General features: G+C 31.5%; 4 protein-coding genes across 4 annotated transcripts in view; 2 read left to right on the top strand and 2 right to left on the bottom strand.

Annotated features, from left to right (window-relative positions):
* Positions 1–219: 219 nt before the first annotated feature.
* LOC146527843 (15-hydroxyprostaglandin dehydrogenase [NAD(+)]-like) lies at positions 220–2361 on the bottom strand. The gene is made up of 3 exons (XM_085204061.1): positions 1970–2361; positions 1391–1630; positions 220–352 (listed from the first exon to the last, which is right to left on the bottom strand). Exons 1-3 carry the CDS (start codon positions 2057–2059, stop codon positions 347–349), a joined length of 336 nt encoding a protein of 111 aa, XP_085060187.1. The 5' UTR covers positions 2060–2361; the 3' UTR covers positions 220–346.
* Positions 2362–3471: 1110 nt separating this feature from the next.
* Positions 3472–6905, top strand: LOC146527842 (15-hydroxyprostaglandin dehydrogenase [NAD(+)]-like). Its single transcript, XM_085204059.1, has 5 exons — positions 3472–3647; positions 4533–4766; positions 5461–5637; positions 5901–6049; positions 6728–6905. Exons 1-5 carry the CDS (start codon positions 3552–3554, stop codon positions 6870–6872), a joined length of 801 nt encoding a protein of 266 aa, XP_085060185.1. The 5' UTR covers positions 3472–3551; the 3' UTR covers positions 6873–6905.
* A 2330-nt stretch (positions 6906–9235) lies between these two features.
* LOC146527841 (15-hydroxyprostaglandin dehydrogenase [NAD(+)]-like) lies at positions 9236–18187 on the top strand. The gene is made up of 5 exons (XM_085204058.1): positions 9236–9753; positions 10136–10372; positions 11218–11391; positions 15558–15709; positions 17868–18187. Exons 1-5 carry the CDS (start codon positions 9661–9663, stop codon positions 18016–18018), a joined length of 807 nt encoding a protein of 268 aa, XP_085060184.1. The 5' UTR covers positions 9236–9660; the 3' UTR covers positions 18019–18187.
* Positions 18188–20279: 2092 nt separating this feature from the next.
* LOC146527839 (uncharacterized) overlaps positions 20280–23697 on the bottom strand; it is a 106708-nt gene continuing 103290 nt past the window's right edge. Inside the window, exon 14 of the mRNA XM_085204057.1 lies at positions 20280–23405. Coding sequence (XP_085060183.1) covers positions 23298–23405 — 108 coding nt within the window. The 3' untranslated portion in view covers positions 20280–23297. The remainder of the gene's footprint in view (positions 23406–23697) is intronic.

Here is a 23697-nt window from a genome sequence, read left to right as displayed (position 1 = left end):
TGTCACATATATTTATAATTATTTTTGTTTTTCAAATTGAAAGATAAAGTTAGCACAAGAAAAGCTTAAAGATTAACAAATTTCAATGAATCAATTCTTTAAAATAGGTGTATAAAAATAAATTAAGTCTTAAATATTTATATTTTTATTGTAATAAAATAATAAGTATCTTATTCATTATTATTGAACATTAAAAAAATTGAAATTACTATATGTATTGTTTGACATTACTCTATAAGCACGACGTACATCTTCAGTTATTTCGTGGATTTTATTATCATTTATAACCCAAGCAGTTCCGCTTCCTCCAATTTTAAAGGCTTCGACAACACCTTGTGCTGCTACATCAAACCTATTATTAAAAAAAGATTTCAACATTATTACAAGTGGAGTAAATTAATTTTCTTAGAATTCAATTTGACCTAATAAAAGCCTTAACAACTTTAACTCGCACATTATTTGCGAAATTATTGCAAACTGTTATTTGTTCTTTTAATATTTTTTTAGCTTCACACTGTATCTTGCACATGGCATGGTATGCAGAGGGAATCTAGTGTTAAAACACTAAGTTCACCTTAAATTCCGTTTCTCACTTTCCGCTGAATTCTAGAGACATTACGCGTTGACTTTGTTTTATATTTATCTATTGCATTACGATGGGGTCAATATAAACAATAGATTAAATTCTACTAATATTATAGTTTTTTTTTTGTCTTTTGCAAGGAAGTGAAAATAATTCATTATCTAAAGCAGGAATCGAGTCACATAACTGAAAAAGTTCAAAATATAAAGAATAGAAAATGAAAAGATTTGAAGAATCCAAAATTTAAAAAACTAATAAATATATAAGTAAGAACTATTTTTTATTATCTTTTAAACAATTATTAAGTATTAGACCCACATACATAAATTTTCTTATATTTGCTAGTAGTACAATTTCATTGATAAGCAATAAAACCGTGACACAATATGGAAATATTCAAAAGAAATATCTATTATTTTAATATTGGAACTCGTTACAATTATTTGCGTTTATACTTAAAATTTTAAGTAGGTATTTTAACGTCAAGTTGTTCGCTCAAAAACTACGAAATTAAGCTTAATTAAGCACTTAGATTTTAATTTAACTTTTTAGCGGAGCGGAGAAATAATCATTTATGTAATTATTCCCCGAGTAATGAATTTTCATAGGAAATATATAATCGCTTTAGAATGGACCCGAGTCGAAGGAACACACGAAAAAAGCAGGTCCCATAATCAAATAGGAGTAGAATGTTGAGAAGAGAGAGGGAATCTCTGAGTTATAATATAATTAATAAAAATAATCAAACATTTATATTAGAACATTATATAAAAAATATTAAAATAGCTAATAAATATATGTACTTACGTAATTAGTTTCAATTTGTACTTTAAAATTTTCTAGACCATCGTGTTCAATACTTGCACTGTTAACTACTATATGGATGGCGCCATATTTTTCTACTATATTTTCAAATAGTTGAAAAAGAGCTTCTATGTTTGTAACATCACAATTATAGAATGTTATTCTTTCTTTTTTGCATATCGAATGCATTTCCCGTTCAAGCTTAACGCCAGAAGCATTGTCAAAATCTAACACTGCGATATGCTAAAAGAAATCTTATATTAGTGTCAAAATTCTCTGATTTCTACTTATCGCCCTTACCGCCGTATTTGGTTTTACCAGAAAAGTTGAATAAACTAAAAGCTTGTTAAATAGTGCACCAGATGGACGGAGAAATCAAGGCATACCAAAACTCAGATGGTTGGAGCAAGATTCGAGAACTCTGGGCGTAAAAAATTGGAAGAAGAAATCCAGGAATAGGGCAGAATAGGGATATTCTGGTCAAGGTCCACCCGCGTCTGTAGTGCCTTTGATGATGATGATGATGAGAAAGGTTAGAATAATTACAATATAAGAATCATACATATTTATAAAATACCGTACCTTAATATTTTCCTTTAGAAATACTCTTACAATACCTGCACCTATGTCATTCGCTCCTCCAACTACAATCTTATCTACTAAGCTATACATATTTCTTTTTGAAATTAATGACAAATACTTTTTGGTAGGATGGTTTCTTTTTATAGTTTTTAGAGTACTGATAAAATTGAAATAAAATAGTGTTCAAGTCATGCGAGTTATAAAAATTATTTATTTATCGCAATAGCTGTAATATCACATTAACAAGCAAATATTATGCTATTTACTAGCAACCCGCTCGCGGCTTCGCCCGCTTATACTACTGTCTTATTGACTTAATACATTGAATTACGTTCGTTTTTTATATATGTAATGTTTTTTTGCAAAGCACATAAGATTTCCAATGTGAAAATTATTAAAAAATTTAATTGCATTTTCGTACTTTCCTTGGAACTTTTATAAATTTCTGTCCGGTGACCATCTCGAGACAATTGCTTTCGGTTTTTTTCTTTACAACATACAATATAAATAAACGAATAAATATATTTTACGTACAACCATAAAAAAAAGAAAAATATATTTATAATAATAAAAGTAACAAAAATCTTTAACTTACAAAAAGTTTTACAACTGTTATATTCTTTAATCTATTTTAACATATAACATTTCATTGTTTCAGTAGTAATAATAACGCAATGCGCATATAGTAAGAAAATAAAAACAATTACTAATACAGTATGAAGTTGACAAGGAGAACGTAAATAAACATAAAATTATTATTTCTTTACGAGTAAAGTTTGAAATCGTTCGGTTCGTTAAAATCTCCTACTGCATAATACCAGCCTCTTTTAGTATGGTTTTTTCATGTCAGACATCTATAAATTTAACCTTTTACTATGGATGGGCGGTCTTACAGACCACTATCCTTTGCAAAACTCATATGCACTCATCTTCACCGCACGTTCGGGTCCTATAACGACAAAAAAAAAACTTTTTGATCTCCTACCCGCGAAAACAGACCACGTCTTAAATTACTGTATGATATGAAAGGCATATTATTATGCAATATTAAGGAAAAAATCACGAGCGCAGACTAGTCAGAATAATCAAGCTATATTTGTAAATTCTTTAAGAATTCGTTTTTTTTTTCAAAAAAATACATATTTCTAAATATTCACTGAAAATGGCTAAATATAATATGGATAGGTGTATATTTTCCATCCATTAATTTACAGACACCGATCAATTAAAATTTTATTATAAGTAAATACAGATATAGATATAAATGGTCAGCAGATATTTAATTATCCTATAGACGTACACAACGACGACGCGATGTACTAGACGTGCATTTTATTTATTACCTATTCGCATAACCTTGACACACTTTTTTCTTAATACAATTTACAATCAATTCTAATCTAAAATGGGACGATAATACAATTTTTCATATTTTTTTTGTTTTTTTTTTTTGTTTTTTATAACGACATTTCAGTCACTGTTAATCTATTTCTTGACTTTGACTTGAACGATGATAAAATATTATAAAAGAAAAAAAAATAGTAGTGCACGTCAGTTGTAAAGATCCGCTTGTGAAATAAAGATGTTTAGTTTGAAAAACAAAGTAGCGTTAGTCACGGGCGGGGCTGCAGGTATCGGCGCGGGGATTGTTAGGGATTTTCTGAAAGAAGGAGTGAAGGTAAGAAGAAAAAAAATATTAGTATTTTTATAATTATTATTCTTATTCTTAATATTTTTTTTATTTACTCCAGAATATTACTTCTATTTAAATCTTTATTAAATTCTCTTAATTTGTTACGCATGTTAGCGCAGGTAGGCAGAGTGAGGCATTGCGTGTTAAGTGGTGAAACTCAACTCGACTCGAGTGGGAATCCACAAGCTATTACGTTTACAGTCTTGTTTGTTCCCCTGCATCACCTGGCCTATATATATCGGTAGTTCAATTCGAGACAGCTTGAATCTACAAGTCTTTATAGTAGTTGTAATTGTCAAATAGTATTTGGAAAAATATTTATATCGCTGTACAACAGAAATCTAGTAAGACTAACTTTGGCCTTCTATTCAGCAACGTAAACATAAAATAGTATGTGAGCAAATGGTTAGAAGTATTTATTGTAAAATTAAATATATTAATGTATAAATATTTATAAACTATGTCATATATATTCAAACTAATATATATATAATTAAAGATCAATTAAAATATATTTAGTTTTTAATTCTATTAATTTTCAAGAAATACGATAATTTTACGAACCTAAAAGATAAGATACAGTCTTTGTAAATTTACAGTTGGATATAAGAAAGCTAGCAAATTAGAGGAAGGAAAACGTGAAAATAAAAATAAATAATTTACTCTTATAACCAGAAAGTACTTATCTTCAGAAGGTCAAGGCTAATATTATACATTTTTCATATTATTTTTTTAGCTTTACGCTGTCTCTCGCACGTAGAGGGTAGGCAGAGAGAGAGTTAACACACTCTGTTCAATTTAAGACTTCCGTTTCCCACTTTAATAATTTGTTTTAATTCTTGTTCAATATTTTATTTATTGCAATTACAGTTTGTCGCCATTCTGGATATAAATGAAGATGCTGGTCGTGTTTTGGTGCAAGAGTTAACTGAAAAATATGACAAAAGCAGAATTCAATTCATAAAATGCGATGTCACAAAAGAGGAACAATTAAATAAGTCCTTTGGACAGATAATTGAGGATAATTCGTGCATAGACATAATTGTTAATAGCGCCGCCATCGCAAACGATGCTGAATATAGAAAGGAAATTGAATTAAACCTGGTAATGTAACATTATTATATTCTATTCTATTTTTCTGCTTAGCAAGATTGGCAGTGAGAAAATATAATTTAAGACACTCTGTTCTACACTTTCTACTATTACATTGGTTGTCCCTACTGGCTTCAATAATTACGATATTTCTGATAACCCTCTTATGACCTAGAAACGTCTGAAGGTTTAAACAAAAGTTGAGAAACTAGATATTTCTGTACTTATTTACCTATAACATAATTATATATTTTTTTTTAAATTACATGTCCCGTGGAATTTTTAAAGACAAACTCATTTAACAATAATATAAAACGAATATAAAATAAACGAAAATTGAGAAATACACATATTTTTCTACTTTATTTTTTGCTTACCACTAAAAGAATTGACATATATTTTAGCTTCCCTTAGTATCCCGCATAAAGAAGGATAGGCAGAAGAATTCTAAGGTTAAATAATAACTCTGTTCCTAGTTTTTGCCGAGTTTTTGAGACATTGCGCATGAATAGCGGACCGCAATGCCGTGGTTTGTCTTGTTATTGAATATTAAATAATTCATTCTCCCGAGTAGGAATCGAACCCACAACCGTGACGTTCCCCTTCACTACGGCCCCGGCGACCTTTAAATATAAATCTGAAATTATAGGAAACTGAAGTCAGTATATAAATTGATATTAGGATCATTTATACATTTAATTTCCAGACGGCTCTCATCGCAAGTTCTATAAAAGGACTAGAATTGATGCGGAAAGATAAAGGAGGGAAAGGGGGTACGATTATTAATATATCGTCCATTAGTGCACTTTCTTTAATGTCACCAAACGCGTTTGTTTACGGTGCTACTAAAGCTGGTGTTCTTCACTTCACTACCAGTGTTGGGGTAATTATTCATTGTTTTTATTAGTAACCTGATAAATACCTTTAATATTACTTACTCTTATATATATATTATAGTTAAAATAAAAAAAAATACAGTCGAATTGATAACCTCCTTGTTTTTGAAATCGGTTAAAAAAAGAGTTGATAAATGATTATGTAAGTAAATAGATATTTTTTATTGTTTACAAAATTATATACATAAAATTAAAGTCATATATGGAACAAACATAATTAAATTATAATTTGTATCTATATCATTTTCAGAAAGAGGGTTACTATTCGAAAACAGGCGTTCGAACCATTTGTATGTGCTATGGGTCAACAAACACGGCCATGATACGGGCCGTTAAGAGTTTCGACGAAGATATTACCAAAAATATTGACAAATATGTGAAATATTTTCCTATGCAGACGTAAATATTTCGATTTTTATATATATTTTTTTTCAATTTCACCCTGTATTCAATATAGCAAGGTAGGCAGAGGGAGCCTAATGTTAAGACACTACTCTCCACTTTCAGTTGAATTCTGGATACATTTTGTGTTAAGTGGCGAAACTCAACGCCGCAATCTACTTTTTTTATAAATATCGTATTTAATATCAACTGTAGCTCGTAGTTTTCACTTTATGGACAATTTTACGTAATTCCTGTTAAAATTCGCGTAAGAAATTTGCAAAATCGTTACTTTAAATAAAAAAAAACGAGATCTTTTTCAAAAGTATATTCAGTTTTTATAGCTCAGTTGCACTCGATGTATTATATATTGTGGATAAAAATTATGATTTCATTAACATTTATTAAAAATACGATAAAACAAGGAACAAACCAAATTTATCATCAACAATTTCTTTTCATTTTGTTAATATAACGTTCATACGTATTTGCTATATTTTCTAAGTAGGCACAAAGAATTAAAGTAGATCGCATATAATTAATATTACAGAAATATTAGATAATATACGGAGTGTCCCAACACTATATAGCCCTGCCTAACCTGATATCAGGTTAATATGACCCCACAGCCACGTTGTTATTAATCTCCTTATTGTGCTATCAGTTTCAAATGTATTTTTTTATTATTTATTTTAGAATACAAGAAGCTTCGCAAGGTACAATAGAGGCCTACAAAACTGGTAAAAGTGGCAGTGTTTGGGTGGTTTGGAAGAAAGTTGTAGACATAACAGAAAAAGTCGATGAAGCATATGACATAATGAAAGCAGATTGGTTGAATTAATGCAGATAAAATAAAAATATAATATAAAATATACTTATGGAATGTTGTTTTCTTTTTTTTGCAGCTTTATTAACCTTTTAAAGGCATACTATGGGGAAACCTAGAACTATGACTCTCCGTTTGCTACTTTCCGCACAATTTTAGAATGAATGAATAATATTAATCATTGATTCGAAAATATTTAACGTACTTAGTTCTTGTTTCAGAAACAGTTTTCTTTTTTATTGTATAGACAAGCTATATATTTATACTAGTCGAAACTTCTCTTTCATATGCTGATTAATTATATTCTACACAAGGCCACGCTTTTTGAGACTATACTTGCTGTTTTCGTTTTGTTGTTGGAAACACTTTGTCCCGTATAAAAAATAAGGACGACCATAATAATAGACAATGAATGATTACCTAACTTATATGTATTTGTTATTTTGCTATTTAAAAATCATAATATAAGAACATAGATAAAATGGAAATGTAAACGTAAATAAATATTTAACTATCATCAAAGAGTTAGTTAGTTCTTTTTAATTTTTTTGTTTACCAAGTAATATGTGAATCTGTACAATAATACAAGTTTACAATAATACTACAAGTTTTAATTATGAAGTAATTGGATATAATCACAGTTAACCTTTAACGTCGTTTATAAACAGGAAAACTATTAAATGTATGAGGTATTTTTTTTACTCCTAGTAATTTTACTATTAAAATGGCACATAATTAATAGCCTATCTCATTAACGTTTGTATTTTAACTTGTGTTTTTGAGGCCGATTATTGTTTCATAATAATCGGCCTCATGGCTGTCGTGTCTATTTTACTTAATTACGAGGGTTGTGACTTCGATTCTTACTCCGGAAAATGAATTATTAAAGTGAACTATTAACAATGTCGTTATTAATTTTCATAGTAATATTCTGTTACCACATATTGTGGTTTTAATATTGAAAACTGCAACTAATTCTTAACTAAATATATTTAATTACAAATTGTAAAATAATATAATAAAAATAATGTTATTTCTATATTTTATTTGAAAGTCTTACTGTATAGGCTTTTCAAGCGGCAGTCTATTGAGCTCTACCTTCGCTTCTAACAGTCGCTTTGTAAGCCACTTTACATACACTGTCTCTAATGCAATGGTTGTGGGGTCGATTCCCATGTGATTTGGCACTGAATTCCGCCTGGTTTCCTCTGCCAACCCTGGTATATGCAGCATACAGGATGAAGCGAAAAAAATATGTCCATCCTAGAGGTTGGCAATGCACTCATAGTTTCTCTAGTGTTACGCGGTGCTGAGGGCAGCGGTGATCCCTTACCATCAGTTGACCTGAATCTTAGTTTGCCTTTTTTAGAAAAAAAAAGTAAATTGAAGACACATTACTCAACACGCAAAAGGAGAATGAAGTGTTTTACCTTTAAGTTCCCTTTGCATGTCTCGCTGTATTTGGGACACAGTGTGAAAAAAAAATGTTGTTCCTCATACTTATATTCTTGTTTTATGATAACTACAGGGCAAAGGTGAAGGTTAAATGACAAAATAAAAAGAAAATAAAAAAAATAAAATAATATGACTCACCCAACATATCTATGTTATCAGATCTTGATATATATATAATAACCTATCTACAATGTTTAAATATATATATACATATAATAAAATGGGACCTGATCTTTTTTTTTTTTTCGAACATGTGGATAATGCTGTTAGCCCTATTGGCTTTTACAGCGACACCGGTTGAGTAGGGAAGAGGGTACTCTGTCCCTGAAGAAATGCAAGCACTAAGTGACTGCCTGTGAGGAAGTCTGCGGGGCTCGAACCTCGGCTTGCGGCCGTCGAGCGGACTGGGCGGGAAGTGATCGATGTCTGTATAATATATGGAAGATATGCAGGATGTAACGCGATCGAATTAATGGTGGTCTACGAATAAGGGATCTCAGTTGACCTCAGGTCTATAGAACTAATTACATTACGGCTTAGCTCAGAATAGTCATACCTGGATCACGAGTCACGACCACATGCGTTCATAATATATAAAACAAGACTAAAAGTAGGATTTTAGCGTGCACTCCAACCCCCTTATCGTAAAGGCATGTGACCACACTGCTTGTCGAAACATAAGTTCAAGTGCCTGAGAAGCGTCTTTTTAGACTCATATAACGTCATTATAATTGCTAATACCCCGTATGCAGGTAGGAAAAATCTACATATAGACGAGACACACACCGACGTCGACGGTATCGACGACGTAGACTAATTTAATTGATAGCTCGACCTCTCGCTAGAATGGCTGAGCCCAGCCGTTAGCTCGTTAGATTAGTCTAATTTGTCCCTAGTCGCGTCTGCACGTCGCGGTTGATTTGCTTAGAATAGGGAACTTCCGAGCCCGATTGAAAAAATGGCCTGCCGCCACTACCACCGAGTCATTCGTCGTTCATTAAAATAATAAAAAGAAAAAAAACCAAAACCAAATTAAATATGACCGAATTTTTTGGTACTTACAATAAACTAGCTCAAAATCTAATAAATAACTTGTAAATGCTTCTCAATGTAAAAGACAAATTAAATCCAGGCAACGCCGATAATTTTTGCTAATTCAACAGCGATATGTTTAATACAGATTATGCTTACATGCATACAAATAAGTGACGTAAAATATCTATAACGTTATAATAAATGGTATATCTATATATATATCTATATATATTACGTTACATTTCGAGGCAATCACTTGAATTCTCAGTACTCAACCTCAGTCGAGCTTGATAGCGAGAGTGAACGGACCGATATGAGTGTTTCAAACAAAGTGTGTTTAGTTACAGGCGCCGCTATCGGCATTGGAGCTGGTGTAGCCCGCGGCTTTTTAGAGAAAGGAGCAAAGGTATATATAATAATTATTTAATAATACTAACGGCCCACACGCGGCTTCGCCCGCTTTTGTAGCCAAATATTGTAGTAGGTGTATTAATCTCATGTATACGTTATATTACTGTAAAGATTCATCTTAATCCGTTCAGTAGTTTTTACGTGAAAGTATAATATCTGAACATTGATTGTGTTGATTCTCACAAACTTTCATAGTTTAGTTTTTTTCGCATCGCCATTTGCGTGAGTTATAAAACGTAAAATTCTGTTTTTTCGTTTGTGTTTCTGTACGAAATTCGCGAAATTCTCTTTTAGTGCTCCCTTACACCCCTAAGGAACCTACATTCCAACTATATATATAAGCGTTGTTATTATATTCTTTATTCTCAATATTACAGCATGTAGCCGTACTAGATATAAACGAAGAGCAAGGCTTGGCGTTAGAAAAGGAATTAAATGCCAAACATGGTGCTAATAAATTGAAGTTCCATAAATGTGATGTGACCACGGATGAACTTCACAAAGCCTTTGACGCAACTATTAAGCAATTTGGATATATTGATATTTTAGTAAATAATGCTGGCATTATGAATGACCATCCCACTATATACGAAAAGGAGATAGCTATTAACGTGGTAAGAGACGAAAATCAATCTATCTTTATAATAATGTTAATCTAATTACTGACATATTTTTAACGCAAGAAATAGAGAATAATGAAAGTACTAATGAAAGTACAAATTATTACAATCTTCACTTTTTACAAGATTAGCATAATAATGTTCCAAATCTAAGGCCGCAGTTAGTCTAAGATAAAAGCAATGATTTTTTAGATTTTATTTTTTTATTAAATTGTTTCTAATAAAAAATTGAATTTTCATAATAACTTCAGCAATGTATAATTAACTATACTAACTAATAACTGCGAATAATATATTTAATGAGGTAAATAATTATTCAGAAAATAATTAATCTCTGTTGAACTTAAGAAACACTGGAGTTGGAGCTTAATTACGTACGTATACACGTGTAAAATTGAGAATGAGAACCTCTCGGTTTTTTTGTCAGTTAAAACTAGTTTAACAGGAAAAAAACTTAGTAATTCATTTTGAAACTAGACTTAATTGTAATTATAATACATATAAAATAGTTTTACTGGAATACTTGTCATATATATTTTAAAACCCGTAGAGGGCTCGAACTTACAACCTGTTTGTAGTCGTGCCCCATTTGAGGGAATGATTTAATAAAGGAGTGTCTAGACACTTTATAACAAAATACAGAAGTTTATAGTAAATATAAAAAATGTTTGTGAATGTGTTAGACAGAAAGACACTAATCTAAAGACCGAACCCACAACCTGTCACGTCTACAGTCATATGCTTGAACCACTGGGCCACCACTGGCCTGGATGTCTTAAAAAAATACATAAATAAATATAACAATATTTCTTTTATAACTAACGATCTTATTGTTACAGTCAGCCTTGATAACTGGTTCAGTTAAAGCATTGACTTTAATGCGAAAAGACCAAGGAGGCAAGGGAGGTACCATAGTCAACATTTCTTCTATAGTTGGTCTGTTCCAGTCACATATTTTGCCCGTATACAGTGCTACTAAGAGTGCAGTTCTGCAGTTCAGCAATTGTCTTGGAGTAAGTGAAATATTTTTTGTTTATCTTTTTTGTGGAACGTTTTAAAGTGTTTTTTTAATTCTTGAACTTGTCCTACATATGTTTTTTTACTGAAGAATATAAGGTATTAGGTGATAATTATTTTTCACTTAATTTGGTTTTATTGACTGTATATAAATATAAAAAGAGAGTTATCCTTGTCTCATTTACACGGCCTAAAAACATTTTATTTTTTTGGACCACTAAATTCTTACTGAATTTTTTCATAAAAAATATTTTTTATTTAATATGGCGGGTAGGGTGCCTCTCCCATTAGAGCGGTTCTACATAGGTTTTAACGGGTTTGACAACATGAGGCCGAGCGCTGCATGTAGTGGAATCAATTCATCAATCATGTCTCTTATAACTTAGTTGCGCACCTACGAGGGAAGAAATAAAATTATTAAATATTTAATTTCGTCGAAGGGGAATCGAACCCGCAACCTGTACGGACTGGTCTCGCCCACTAATTAGTTTATTCTATAACGTAATAGCTCCAATGATAACCTGATTCGTAATCGTAAAGGCTCCAATGCTAAATTATATAAACTCATTATTCCAAAATAAAATAAATCAGCTTCAAGCTGTATCCCGCACACAATAGGGTAGACAGAGGGTTAAGGCACTCCGTTTCTCACTTTCTGCCGAATTCTGTAGGCATTGCGCGTTAAACGGCTCGACACCAGAGCGAAGAAATGGAAATATAAACGTAAATAAATATTTCACTCTCTCGAGTGGGGATCGAACCCATAACCGTCACGTTACAATCACATCTTTGTGCACCTGCGCGATGACGGCTTCATTTTTTTAGGATTTACTCCAAAATAAAACAATAATAATTATGCAAAATGTAAAATATGCACCATTTTATAGTTGTAGAACTGTAACCGGTCTATGAACGGTCAATGACAGAGACTGTATTAGATTGATAGAATATAAAGATACGATTTATATGAACACGTCGATAGAGTTTCGTTATATTCTTTCGAAGAAGGGTTCTTAATCCAAATGGTTTTTTTTTGGGTGTTTCTATAAAATTAAGGTGTTCCCAAAACTAGAAATAAAAAATCTTTCTACCGAGTAAAACCCGCAATTATCACGTTTATTTATTTTACGATTTCATTAATTGGTACTTAGGTTTCAAAGAGAATTTTTAATGTCCCTGTTATATCAGCTCTGGTGACGTTTTATAACTATTTATAAATGTCTTTTTTTTAACTTTCTTATATAAATAATAATTTAAATTAATTATCATATAAACAATAGAAACCGCTGTTTTATACAAAATATGTCCATTTTTTTAGTTTATATTGATGACTTGGATGAATCTATAAGATAGGTATTGGATCACCTTTTCTATGGTTAATTATTCAAATTTCACGTCTCGTACTACTTTCAATATATAATGTGGGTTTGATATTGTTGTCAATTGTATGTAAAAATGTTTCTTTTACAAAGCTTGATAAAGATCGCTTGAAATTTAAAATAATTTAGTTTTTTTTAATATTTTTAAAGTGCTATTACACACTTAGGAAAGAAACATATTTATATAGGAAGCGTATAAAAAAATAGAACGTAGTGGGATTTGAAGCTGTGCATCTTGGAACCGTCTTGGACAGTGTCGAAGAAGTGCGAGTTTCTTAAATAAGTAACGGAGTGTAACACTAGATTTCCCCTGCCTACCCTGCTTTGTGCGGGATAGAGCGTGAAGCTACAAAAATACGCCTCCAAAGTATTGCTGAATATTAGAAAAGATTAAAAGATTAACTTTGTATTGCAATTGAACGATATCAATTTTCTACCCACCTTGAATCCTTGGTACTTATCGGTTATTAGTGAGTAAGATAAAGCTAAATTACAGTAATCTACTGATACGTTATATTATCAACGTTGTGTATGTATGGTATTATTTATTACAAAATCGTCCTAATTTTACAATTCATAATTTGACATCGAAAATAATTATTTTTATATTTTTTTTAAATAAGTGTGTTTTACATTTCACTATTTAATATATTTTTTCTGCTTTCCTCACTTTCCGCCGAATTGGATGGCGGAGTTTAACACCGGGTTTTGCCTTTCTGCCAGAACGAAGAAATAAAAATATTAAATCTTCAGCATATAGTCACACCCTTCCCACAATCTATATATATAAAAGGACTTGTCCTCACTGACTGAGGTAAGACGCACGCACAGCCGTAACCGCTGTGCGTAGAAACGTGAAATTTGGACAAAAGTATCCTTTCGTAATCTGGACATCCACTAAGAAAGAATTTTGAAAAATTTTAACCCTAAAGGGGTGAAATAGGGTTTCAAAGTTTGTATGCAATAAAATTTAAATCGGCACCGATTTTTATAAAATTTGAAATTTAGATTTTTAAAAGTATTTAATTGAATACGTGTTTCATCGTTTTCTAGAATTCTTCCCCTAAGAGTGCAAATAAGGGGTTGAAAGTTTGTATAGTTTTTTTTTAAATCGTGACCAATTTTTATACAATTTGAAATTCAGACTCTTAAACGTATATAATTAAACACATGTTTCACGGTTTTCTAGGATTCACCCCCTAAGGGTGCAAATAAGGGGTTTAAAGTTTGTATGGGAAAATTCTTAAATCGCCACCGATTTTTATAAAATTTAATATTTAGACTCTTAAAAATATTTAATTGAACACGTGTTTCATTGTTTTCTAGAATTCATCCCCTAAGGGTGCAAATAAGGGGTTGAAAGTATTTATGGAAAAATCTTTAAATCACCACCGATTTTTAGAAAATTTGAAATTTAGACTCTTAAAAATATTTCATTGAACACATGTTTCATGGGTTATTAGAATTCACTCCTAAATACGCAAGCGAAGCTGCGCGCGTCCGCTAGTATATATCTATATATATAAAATCGAAAGGTCACTCACTCATCACGAAATCTCAGAAACTACATGTGCTAGGAATCTGAAATTTTGCATAGGAGTTATTTATAGGATGTAGGTGCTCGCTAAGACGGGAATTTGGAATATTCGACTTCTAAGGGGTTATTTTGGGGTCGAAAGTTTGTATGAAAATTCGTTACTACAAGTGCTAGGAATCTCAAATTTTGCATAGACGTCACTAGGACGTAGTCACGGAGACAGAAATTAATAATAACATAGTGCACGCGGGTGAAATCGCGAGCGGGCCGCTAGTATTATATAAGTACCATAACTAACTACGAAATACAAAATCCTCCTGGCATCATTAAACAGAAACATTATCAACATTGACAGCTACACAAATACAGATAGAATACTATTACAGTGCAATAACCTTTGTTAAATATTGTTTAAAATAGTATAGATAAACTCTACAAACATGTTTTCAGTAAATAATATAGAAATGCCTCTTAAAATCATTTATTATATGTATATCTTATATTCTCAGCACATTTAAAGTAAATAAGTTAAAGAGTCCAATAATTTTATGAAAGTATACAAAATAAATTGTATTAATATTATTTAAAAACCATATATTATTCTAATATTATTAATATAGTAGGTACTAATATAACACTTCTGTAGTTGTTGTGTAAAAAAAACTAAAAAATAAAATTGCAGGAGTACTTCTGGGAGATAGTAGAAGTGTCAAAAAAAACATTTTGATTACAAAGAGTAAGTAGCATAACAAAGCGTTATCTTTATCGTCGTGATTTCTTATCAAATGTTCTTACAAATATAATATCTTAATGGATGAATTATTTTTACTAGCGTATATAAAAGATAATTAAAAAAACTGTTGCTATTGAAAGATAATATAAATCTTTATATTATGCACTAAGGCAAAATTAAATTAACTATATAGAGGTCTATATAGTTAATTTAATTTTGTTTTCTATTATAAGAAAGGGCATACATTTATTTATTTATATACCCACCTTAAATTTCAAATAAGAGAATTGAATCGATATTCGAATTTACGACCGAATATAAACGTATAATCGCATGTACATAATAATAATTGCTAATATATCAGTTTCACGGTGTATCCCGCAAAAACTCGGTTAGGTTAGGAACTTGGGAACCTGGTCTTAACCCCTCCGTCATGACGACCTAAATAATAATTAGACGACCTAGATAATAATTAAAATAATAATAATAAAAGTAGCTGTTTATTTTTTGCAGAAAAGCGAAAATTTTGACAGAACAGGGGTACGGGTGATTGCAATTTGCTTCGGCATCACAGACACCAATCTCATCAATGGCAGAGTTGGATGTTTGGATGAGGAGCTCGAGGATCAGTTGGAGGCTGCCCTAAAGCTGTTTCCACATCAAAGGTAAGATGATGCGTTATTACTAAAACTGAAGTTAAAAATTTAAAGATTAGGGACATTTGTGGAATAATATAGAATAGATGTTTAGATGAATCTATAGCCGATAGATTAAATTATTATTAAATTGTAAAATAATAACAAACCTGTGTTAATAGCTATCTACTACGTTACAGGTTACTTCTCCCCACATAATTATGTAAATGCTCACGACTATATAATAAAAACAAAATAGAAACAAACCTACACGAAAAAATAACACATTCCTTCTCCCCTCATAATAATTAGGAAGGCGAAGCAGCAAACTGTGGAGTCACTCGAGCGTCATTGAGACCTATTGGGTTGCGAAGCTTAGATGATAACAAGAAAAAAATGTCATATAAAAAATTTCGTTTGACCGGTGGGTTGAGGGGCTATAGATTTTCAAAAATGTAAAAAAAAACTGTTCCATGGACATACTCGAGCGTGTCAGATATTGGTATCATCAATTGCCTACGTCTTCTTAAGCATGAAAATATGTTAATCTGACAGTTTCCATGGTGGAGGTGGTCGTGCGTAAGAGTTAAAAATGGCAAAAAAAATTATATCGTCGAGCGCGTCAGATTTTCTAAGGGGGTGTTAAGTGAACCTAAAAAAAGCTCTTATGTAATAATCTGACGATTTGGATGTGACGCAAGCTCGTAATCGTTGTTTGAAAATGCAAAAAAAAAATCGTCATCTTGAAATACTCGAGCGCATCAGATTAAGATATATGTGGTTCATCTTCATGCCCTAGACGTGATATCTCAAAATCAGACGATTATCTGAAGGGACTTGCTTAATCTGACAATTATTAACATTTTTTTAAGCCAATACAAGAAACAAGTCAGCTTTACGTTGTATCCCGTACACAGCAGGGTAGGCAGAGGGAACCTAAGGTTAAGACACTCTGTTCCCCACTTTCTGCCAAATTTTGAAGGCATTGAGTGTTGAGTAGCAGCACTTAACGTCACTGTTTTGCCTCGACACCAGAGCGAAGAAATGGAAATATAAATTTCAATAAATATTTCATCTCCTGGAATGGAGATTGAACCCACAACCAGTCGGTTTTACAGTCACACTCTGTGCCCCTGCGCCACGACTGCCCTCAATTTTTTTATTCATTGAACGTAATCAATAGAAAAGCTCAAGAAATAGAATGTAACTAAAAGAATGTATGTTTGAAATAGAATACTTGTATTTATGAAAAAAAACTACAAAAAAAAATACTTTTTCAAGTATTTTTTTAAATTATCTTCTTTATTGATGAGTTAGGGACTAATAAAAAAAAGAAAGAGGGAGATAGGAATAGAAATACGGTGAGAGGAATATATGCAATTCTTAGGTACATCGAACTTTATCGATCAATTTCTATTACTTCGGCTTGCGGAATTTGTCAGATTATATATTTTTCGTAATCCTTGAATGATTCCCTCCAAAATAAAAAAAAAATTAGCCGCGCTCGAGAATGTCCAGATAACGTTTTTTTTTTACAACTTTGGAGCCCTCCCCCATCTTTGCGTCACTCTCAAATTGTCAGATTAGTGGAATATACACGATTTAGCATGTAACTAACTTACCCTACCTTAATCTGATGCGCTCGAGAATGTCCGATGATCAATTTTTTTTTACTAATCTGATCCTTTATCCTAGACGCGCGGCCATACATAGGAAGCTCATATTTGGTGGAAGTACGTAACCGAGTACAAGGAATCCCCAGTATCTTAATCTGATGCGCTCGAATGACTCCACAAAGTCCCCTCTTCGCCGCCCCTACTATAAATGGTTTAATTAAAATAAAAATCAGCTTTACGCTATATTCCGCTCACAGCAGGGTAGGCAGAGAAAACTTAGTGTTAAGGCACTTTACCCACCTTCCGCCGAATTTTTCACGGCATTGCGTGTTACGGGGCGGAACTCAACGCTGTGTTTTACTTCGATACCAGAGTGAAGAAATGAAAATATTAATTTAAATAAATATTCCTCGATTATTATTAATATTAATATTTCCTCGATTGGGAATCGAACCCATAGTCAGTCGCCTTTACAATCAAAGACATGTGCCCCTGCACCATGCCTGGCCTCTGAAAAAAAAAAATATTTCAGTATACACATTTCAAAACTAACATCCCATATTTCATTACAGCGTGGATGCAGCAGTCCAAGGTCTTCTTGTTGCATTGGAAAGCGGTGCAAGCGGAAGCAGTTGGCTGGTTACTTCGAACAAACCTGCTGAAGACATTACAAATAACGTGACTAAGGCTCACGAAATATTATGCCAGGGAATGTTTAATTGATTATTGTAGTTTTAAATGGCGTTAACCAAAGGGTTTTATATTATCTGTACAAAAAAGTATATACGAGTATATTGATGATTTATTAGTTTTTGAAGGGTATTTTTTATATTTTTTTTATAATTAAATTTATTTTTTATTGTGCAAAGGCTATAAATATTTTAATATTTTACATATTTTTCATTATTCGCATTGTAATTTTTTATTAGTTGCACGCTGTATCTCCGAGAGGATCTAGGAACTTAGTGTTGAGACACTCCGTTCCCGTTAAGACACATCCGTTAGCTACTTTACCAGAGCGAGGAAATGAAAATATTAAATATTTCATTTCCACGAGTCAGAATCGAACCAACAAACAACATGTGACGTTTACAGTCACATATTTTACGAGTTGCAATTATGTATTAAACTCTCTACTCTACCTCACCTTGATCGTAAGGTTAAAGAAATAATTTCTTAAAGAAATATCATGCGATTGAGTATAACAATACAGTTTTATAGTGGTTAACATTAAGTAAAACCATCAATTTTAGTAGGAGGTCATATTTAATATTAACCTATAATTTTGATGTGCAAAACGATGTCAGTTCTTTATTATTATTTTGTGGTAAAACTATAATCTATATATATAAAAGGACTTGTCCTCACTGACTGAGGTAAGACGCACGCACAGCCGTAACCGCTGATAGTAGAAACATGGAATTTGGACAGATGTTTACTTTCGTAATCTGGACATCCACTAAGAAGGGATTTTGAAAAATTTTAACCCTAAAGGGGTGAAATAGGGGTTGAAAGTTTGTATGGAAAAAAATTTAAATCGGCACCGATTTTTATAAAATTTGAAATTTAGATTTTTAAAAGTATTTAATTGAACACGTGTTTCATCGTTTTCTAGAATTCTCCCCCTAAGGGTGCAAATAAGGGGTTGAAAGTTTGTATAGGTTTTTTTAAATCGTCACCAATTTTTATAAAATTTTAAATTCAGACTCTTAAACGTATATAATTGAACACATGTTTCATGGTTTTCTAGAAATCACCCCTAAGGGTACAAATAAGGGGTTGAAACTTTGTATGGGAAAATTCTCAAATCGCCACCGATTATTATAAAATTTGATATTTAGACTCTTAAAAATATTTAATTGAACATATGTTTCATGGTTTTCTAGAATTCACTCCCTAAGGGTGCAAATAAGGGGTTGAAAGTTTGTATGGAAAAATCTTTAAATCGCCACCGATTTTTATAAAATTTGAAATTTAGACTCTTAAAAATATTTCATTGAATACATGTTTCATGGGTTATTAGAATACACCCTTAAATACGTAAGCGAAGCTGCGCGCGTCCGCTAGTCTATATATATAAAAGGACTTGTCCTCACTGACTGAGGTAAGACGCACGCACAGCCGTAACCGCTGTGCGTAGAAACGTGAAATTTGGACAGATGTTTACTTTCGTAATCTGGACATCCACTAAGAAGGGATTTTGAAAAATTTTAACCTTAAAGGGGTGAAATAGGGGTTCAAAGTTTGTATGGAAAAAAAATTTTAATCGGCACCGATTTTTATAAAATTTGAAATTTAGATTTTTAAAAGTATTTAATTGAACACGTGTTTCATCGTTTTCTAGAATTCTCCCCCTAAGGGTGCAAATAAGGGGTTGAAAGTTTGTATAGGTTTTTTTTAAAACGTCACCAATTTTTATAAAATTTGAAATTCAGACTCTTAAACGTATATAATTAAAGACATGTTTCATGGTTTTCTAGAATTCACCCCCTAAGGGTGCAAATAAGGGGTTGAAAGTTTGTATGGAAAAATCTTTAAATCGCCACCGATTTTTATAAAATTTGAAATTTAGATTCTTAAAAATATTTCATTGAACACATGTTTCATGAGTTATTAGAATTCACCCTTAAATACGCAAGCGAAGCTGCGCGCGTCCGCTAGTTATAATATACATTTATTTTAATAAATAAGACCGTTTTAATAATAGAGGCGGCGTGGCGCAGCGGCATAAGGATGTGACCGAAACGCAGCGGTTATGGGTTCGATGCCCACTCGGAGAAATAAATATTATTATTTATTAATATTTTCATTTCTTCTCTTTGGCTAAAGCCCGGCGTTGTGCTCCGCCGCGCTATTCGCAATGCCTTGAAAAATTCGGCGGGAAGGGGTGCACTAACGGTCTTAACACTAGGTTCCCTCTGTGTACAGGTTAGAGCTGAATAAGAAAAAAAATAGATATCTTAGGAAATTTCAAATGAAACATATTTTCATGCAATAAATAATTTTATTTCAAAACTTCTTATATCACCATTACTTTCGCCTTGAATGATTTGAAATTAGTATCTTTGCTTAATCTGCTATTTTCCATCATTATTGTCTTCCAGGATAATACCTGATTTGGATAGTTCACTTCCATTAGTGGAACCTTATTTTTATATTTTCAATAAGTCTTATTATCCACAAAGCTTGAAACGTTCTATGAAATATTTTCTATAAATAATTATTAAGCAAAACTGTAACTTACTGTCTCTTTATACAATTAGGTATATTAATAAAATGCCAACGAAATTTTGTTACTAAAAATATGAGCCATATAAAAATATTATTTTAATAAGTGTTAAAAACAACAGAAGCTGCATATATCAACAGTTGCATAAAACGTTTAAAATAGTAAATGTTAATCAGATATGTACATATTTTATCTAATATCTATACAAATAGGGTATATTAGCATAATAACGTATTCAAATGCTAAAAATAGCCCGATGCTATCATAGAAACCAACGTAAAACTTTGTGGATAACAATCCTAGTGGAATAACTTAAGGAAAACAAAATCCTGAATCAACGTACATATTGGAAGACGATATAAACATTTTCTAAATGACTTTTCTAAAAATTTATTTTTATAATAACAAACCTTAAAAATTAACAAAATTGTTTAAAACGTCCGTCCGTAAACACCGAACTCGTTCAAATCATTTTCACTTATGTAATACAATTTTTTTTATCGATAAAGAACACTTTATAAATTACAACTACACCTCGTTTAACAGTTTCTATATATTTTTTTTTATCGAATTTAGATTCTATATTGCTGTGTTATACTTGTTTGTTTGTATGACAAATAAAAAATTAATAATTTTTATTCAGCTTCACGCTGTGTCCTGCATGTGGCAGGGTAGGCAGAGGGAACTTAGTATTAAAACACTCAGCTCACTTTCTGCCGAATTTTGGAGGCATTCAGTATTGAATGGCGAAACTCAACGCCGCGCTTTGCTTCAACACCAAAGCGAAGAAATGGTAATATTAAACATATCATTTCCTCGAGTGGGAATCGAACCTGTTCGTTTAAAGTCCCACGCTTATGCTCCTGCGCCATAATTCGCTTAAAACAAATTGACACAAATTATACATACAAATACACATAATAAAAATTACACATACATAAAAGATATTCGTTTATACAAGCTGAAGAGTTTGTTTTGTTGAACGGTGTAATCTCAGAAACTATAGGTTCAAATTGAAAAAAATATTATATTATATAATTAATTTATCTAAAAAGGCTATATATTACATGACATTAATTGATTCGATATAACCACTGTATCTTAGGTCTGGTTACCTTGGGTACTTCGAATGAGTCATACGTCTTACACAATCCTATCATGTATTACGGTACTTTCAATTACCGTGCGGACCAAGCCGCAGGTAAATTAAAATTTAATAAAATATAATATGCTATAATATAATATTTTATAAGAAATAAACAGACAAGTATAACCACAGTTTATAATATTTAATTTAATACAACTAACTTCATTAAACCGCATTACCTTATTGTTAATACAACGAGGTGTTCCGTAGGATTTCGAGTCTACAATTTCACTAATAGTTAACATGTATTTATAGATTTCAATAATTTCCTTGGGAAACAATTTTCTTTTATATCACTTTAATACATTACTAAGATATGAATAGTGTTAATTTTATTTACACAATTTAGGATATTTCATAATTGGAATTTTTAATCTTTCTTTTATTTACTCTATATATTAGATCAATATTTATTTATTTATCTGTGGCGTATCTGTGGCCATCAACTGCAATATCTACGTCAATAGACGATACATTTAAAAATCATTTGTTTGTAAAATAAATTAGTTTTGTATAATAATTTATCTGGTTAAATAATATTTATTATTTTGGATAAATTTAATATGAACATTTTTTTTTGTTTTATAAAATGGCAGTACAGTATCACGTATACAAATTTAGAACAACAATAAGAACACAGGTGTTTTACCAATCGTCTTAACACAATATGAACAGAATTATTGCCACAACGATATCCTTGTAAAGCCTAATTACATATCTATTAAAGAACTTCACTTACCATCTCTTAAGGAATTCTAATTTAAAATATGTACAACGCTTTTAAAATCACAATCGAGTAATTCATGTTTGACAGCTGAACTTGTGCCACGAGCTGACCGAGTTTTTTTTATATTTGTGCGTTAATGCTCAATACCAGAATAATATTGTCGGTAATCTTAATGGACTCTTAAATAAAATGAAAATTAAAAGGCAGGCTTGTAGCGTGGACTCAAAAATCAATTAACTATATTTGGTCCAAATGCATTTGAAATGATAGCTTAGATGAAATTATTTATACAATTGAAAATTACGGATTTGTTAATGTTTGATGAACATATTCATTTGAATTTTGAGCAGTTTCTTTGATAAGCAATGTTACGTAGTTTAAAGAAACTATTAATGAAATAATATTTATAATATTTCAATAAATTACAAGTACTAATAAAATATAATAATAATTAATTTAAAAAGTCAAGGAAAATATTAAAGAAAAATATTGTTCATTGCTATTTTATGAAAATTATATAGCCCTTTCATACATACACCTCTCACATTATGAGAAGTAGACAAAAAGAAATCTCCGAACCAATAATATATTAAATTTCCTCTTTAACCAAGCAAACGGGTCAATATAATATTCCGACTGGGATTTAAACCCACAGCCACTTCATTGAACTCTTCTCATCATTGACTCAACAAATAATGATAATTATCATTAGCTGAACACCAACAATATCATTATTGTACAATTACGTACTCAATACAAAAAAACCGTTTAATTTCATTCATCTTCACAAATGAGGAGATAAGAATAAACATTGGTACAAAACCAGACTCTGCGCAGGAAGTCAGTCAGACAGTGGTGACCCTATCGACTTCCACGTATCGCACAGAGTCCTCGCTTGGTCAGCATATCACTTCTTTCTCGTCGAATATCGCCGTGTCGGACGAAAGGCTTTTTAGTCTCTGCTGCAGCGCTGAACGCCGCCTGCGGCACGAACGCGCTGCTGCTATCTGGAATTGATATACAATAAGTAAATTTAGGAAATTATTATTACTTTGAAAATAATGACTTTAACAAAAAAACTATCAAAAGATACAAAAACACTTTAAAAACTGACTAACTAACTCGTGACGCAGTGGCACAGCGAGTGGCCGTAAACGCAACTATTGTGAGATCAATTCCCACTCGGGGAAATATTTATTTAATATTATCATTTCAAGGCTCTGGTAACAAGATAAAATATCCCGAAAATTGGATTGACTTAACACTAGGTCTCTGCCTACTCTGCTATATTCCTATACA

Source organism: Heliconius melpomene, chromosome 20 (genome assembly GCF_056956725.1).
Source record: "Heliconius melpomene rosina isolate 202511_hmr_F chromosome 20, ASM5695672v1, whole genome shotgun sequence".
Taxonomy (NCBI): Eukaryota; Metazoa; Arthropoda; class Insecta; order Lepidoptera; family Nymphalidae; genus Heliconius; species Heliconius melpomene.
The sequence above is the reverse complement of the archived record's forward strand: the minus strand, read 5'-3'. Positions and strand labels throughout refer to the sequence as shown.

Coding starts and splice junctions, on each gene's coding strand:
- LOC146527843 (XM_085204061.1), bottom strand. CDS start 2,059: ATGTATAGCTTAGTAGATAAGATTGTAGTTGGAGGAGCGAATGACATA. Junction 1,631..1,969: donor TTCTAAAGGAAAATATTAAG/GTACGGTATTTT, acceptor GATTTCTTTTAG/CATATCGCAGTGTTAGATTT.
- LOC146527842 (XM_085204059.1), top strand. CDS start 3,552: ATGTTTAGTTTGAAAAACAAAGTAGCGTTAGTCACGGGCGGGGCTGCA. Junction 5,638..5,900: donor ACTTCACTACCAGTGTTGGG/GTAATTATTCAT, acceptor TATCATTTTCAG/AAAGAGGGTTACTATTCGAA. Junction 6,050..6,727: donor AAATATTTTCCTATGCAGAC/GTAAATATTTCG, acceptor TATTTATTTTAG/AATACAAGAAGCTTCGCAAG.
- LOC146527841 (XM_085204058.1), top strand. CDS start 9,661: ATGAGTGTTTCAAACAAAGTGTGTTTAGTTACAGGCGCCGCTATCGGC. Junction 9,754..10,135: donor TTTTAGAGAAAGGAGCAAAG/GTATATATAATA, acceptor TCAATATTACAG/CATGTAGCCGTACTAGATAT. Junction 15,710..17,867: donor AAGCTGTTTCCACATCAAAG/GTAAGATGATGC, acceptor ATTTCATTACAG/CGTGGATGCAGCAGTCCAAG.